Source organism: Rhincodon typus, chromosome 16 (genome assembly GCF_021869965.1).
Source record: "Rhincodon typus isolate 14 chromosome 16, sRhiTyp1.1, whole genome shotgun sequence".
NCBI classification, from domain to species: Eukaryota; Metazoa; Chordata; class Chondrichthyes; order Orectolobiformes; family Rhincodontidae; genus Rhincodon; species Rhincodon typus.
In genome coordinates, this window is record NC_063347.1 from 39525938 (window position 1) to 39529454 (window position 3517).

General features: G+C 39.5%; 1 protein-coding gene across 1 annotated transcript in view; it reads left to right on the forward strand.

Moving 5' to 3' along the window:
• Window positions 1-1468: 1468 nt before the first annotated feature.
• The window catches only part of LOC109931553 (FERM domain-containing protein 4B), a 40583-nt gene continuing 38534 nt past the window's right edge, over window positions 1469-3517 (forward strand). The window contains exons 1-2 of the mRNA XM_048606300.1: window positions 1469-1601; window positions 2253-2329. Of these exons, the coding sequence (XP_048462257.1) occupies window positions 1533-1601; window positions 2253-2329 (146 nt within the window). The 5' untranslated portion in view covers window positions 1469-1532. The remainder of the gene's footprint in view (window positions 1602-2252; window positions 2330-3517) is intronic.

Below are 3517 nucleotides of genomic sequence, written 5' to 3' on the forward strand. Positions count from 1 at the left end.
ACTCCGGCTGTTGTCGAGTCCACGTCACCAAGAGCTGGGCACTTCAGGACTAACGTGACCTCAAAACCATGCACGTTTCCTTAGGGGTAGCGTAGGCATGAAGGCAGAAGTCAGATTTTTGGAGCCCTACTGGTTCTTTTGTGGTTAGGGTGGGGACCGTTATGTGGACCATGGAGCACCATTTAAGCGCGACTGAGCTGACCCCTCGAAACACAATGGTACACCTCCCATTGCATGCTAAAAGTTGGTGGGTGTAAGAAGCGGTGAATTGTGGCCGGCTATCCGTGCTGCTTAGTTTCCTAATGCTGCCTTCTCCCCTGATAACAACCCTATCACCTCTCCTAAAAACAAAATACTCGGGATGCTGGAAATTTGGAACAAACACAACGCTGGAGAAACTCAGCAGCTCTGGCAGCAAATGTGGATCCAAGAATCAGAATTAATGTTTCGAGTCCTGTATGATGACTCTTTTTAAAAACTTGAAGTCATACTGGATTCTAAATATTAACTCTGTTTCTCTTTCCACAGATGCTGCCAGACCTGCTGAGTTTCTCCAGCATTCTATTTGTCCCACTTGTCACCATGTCTCCAGTGGGCTAAGGGCTGGGAGCATTCAGCCTGATGTGTGATAGCCAGCTTCAGGTTGAGAATATCTTTCATGCTGGAAAAGCACATACCAGAGCTCCTTGACCAAAATACACATTTGTATAGAAATATGCTGAAAAGCTATTTAAACTCTATTGTATACAAGTGCAATAGAAACGTCAGCCTTCCTGCTCCTCGGATGCTGGTTGGCCTGCTGTGTTCATCCAACTGTCACCTTGTTATGACAGAAACGTGTTGTTCGATTTTATGACTTTTAAAAATAAAACTTTCAAATGAAACTTGATTCTAATCAGAAGGTTAAACGTATGTAAGTTTTCTCATTTGTTTGACGAGATATGTTCCAGCAATTCCGACTCCATTTACCAATGAAACTAGTTGCCCCTTTAACAAAGGAACAGTAGGCATATTGACATAGCTGCAAAGTTGCTAAAGAAAGTAATAATTAAACTGTGTTCTATCGAACATCCTGAAGAACCGGTTTGGCCAGTTTGCCTCCAGACAGCTGACTTGAAATGACACCTCTTGAAAGTGCCTCAAGTAAGAATTTTTTGAATCAAGCATTCAACAAGGAAAGGAATTCCAATATGAGCCGAGTATTCTGTTAATTTTTAGCTGTGTCAATTACTTTCTCACTGTGCTGTAACTGGCATTTTGCCTGTTAAAGCCTCGGATTGTGTGTCTTTTTGAAGTGCTTGCAAAAAAAAATCTCGGGCGAATTCCTTCCCCCTTGTTGATTTCATGCGAAATAGTTGGAAGGAGGTGGATTCTGGGAGGTAACTTCATATTTTAAAAAAATGACGATGCTGACATGAATCGTCGGTGGGAGGAGTAAATGTGCGAAAGCTTGGAACTCACTTGGGGGAAGCTGGAACCAGGCTAAAGATGCAGTACGAAGAAGGTTTCAATGGTTTTAACACAGGCAGCAAATGGTTCCTAGGCGCTTTATGAAAAACACGCACGTGAAAGTGTATGTTATGTTTCACCTTCTATCACTGGTGAGTTGATTTCCGAGTGCAAATAAGCCTTTATTAATGTTTGTGGTGCCATAGACCTTTTTATGTAGTCAGTGGTGTGTTTTCAATTTTACTGTCAACAGTTCCTATCAGGAAGTTTTAGGTAACTACTGCGTCCAGAGGAGGAGAAAAGACTTTAAATGTGACCTGTAGTTTTGCTTCGTGTTTATTAAGGTGCTAGGTTGGAAGTTTTGTATCCCTTCAACAGAAAGTTCAGCTTAAAACTTCTCAAGTTTTTTAGAAAATGCCTTTTAAAAATAATATCCATATTGGCTTATGTAAAAATTAATCACTTCATAAAGCAACTGAACTCCATGAACAGAATACACATCGATTTTAAATGGTAACTACTATCCATGAAAGAGTGAGTTGGCAAAGTGCGTTGATGACAAATCACATTAAAAGGGAAGATGGTAGTAATTGGGAAAAGGAAGTTATGGTAAATGTTCAGTCTTTATGGTAACACTGTATTGAATGCAGAGCTATAATAACATTGCCAGTTCTGTTTTAGGACTGCATTTCTCATATTTTGAATGCTGCACCCTTTCTGACCCTAACCATGCAGGGTTCCTTTTATTCACTAGCTAGTCATAGTTTTCCACCTCATGCCGACTCAATTTCTTGTATTTTCAGATATTCCAGTGGAAACAGCTTGAAAATTTATACTTCCGTGAAAAGAAGTTTGCAGTGGAAGTTCATGATCCTCGTAGGTAAGATGTTTACTTCGCTATCATAACACATTTTAGTCAAAGATATTTTAATGTAGGCTTTGTTACAAGTATATTTATTGAATCTAACATGCTATGTTCAAGCAAATCTTGAAACTGATGATTATTTACTGAAGCAATTGATCTAAAATTTGCATTTACTTCTGCAGTTTATGAACAATAAAACTACCATGAAACAGATTTTTGTGCTGAATTTTGTTCAGTTTTGTAGCTAGTTTATAACTAATTTTTGCACACTTTTATAACTGCCTTTATTGTGGTCCTGTTATCATCGTCACCGACACACATTGGCTGTTTGTCTGCAACACATTAAATTTTAATCTATGTGGAACTCATTGTCACAGAGGGCTCTGGAGGCCAGGTCATTGAGTGTATGTAAGACAGATAGGTTTTTAATTAGTAAGGGTGCCAAGCAGACTCTGTAGGCCAAGTGACCTAATTCTGCTCCTATATTTTATGGTCTAATGGTATTCTGATGCTTGTCTTTAAATCTCTCTATTGCTATGCTCTATGCCTTTTTTTCCCTCTCAGCAATTTCCTTCAAATATACCTGTACACCACCTATTAATCTTTTGCCCTTCTAACTCTGATCTTTTTGTGTATATTCTTCCTCCTCACCATTGAGGAAGGACTGCACAGTTAGTGTCCACACCTCAGAAACAGGATACCTGGGTTCAAGTCCCACTTACTCGAGGGGTATGTAATAACATCCTTGAACAGGTTGATTTTTTTTTTAAAAATAATGCGTAAATACATCTCTGTCTTTTCTGTTGGCATCAGAGCCTTCAGTGATCCTCATCCTATTCTCTGGTGTTCGTCACTCAAATTCTCCACCTTTTGAAAAAACTTCTTAAATTACAAAAACTTTGCATAAAAATTAATGTTCTTTAGACTAAGGACACTCTCTAGATAACATGCAGAATATTTGTTCTGCGTAAAAATTGGTATTTAACTATTCATAACCACTTAGCACTCAACTTGAAACCCCTTCCCCCTTTTAAGGTCATCTAAAACACACACACTTTTTTATCCTGGACAACAAGGTGCAGAGCTGGATGAACACAGCAGGCCAAGCAGCATCATAGGAGCAGAAAGGCTGACGTTTCGGGCCTAGACCCTTCATCAGAAAAGGGGGAGGGGAAGGGGGTTCTGAAATAAATAGGGAGAGAG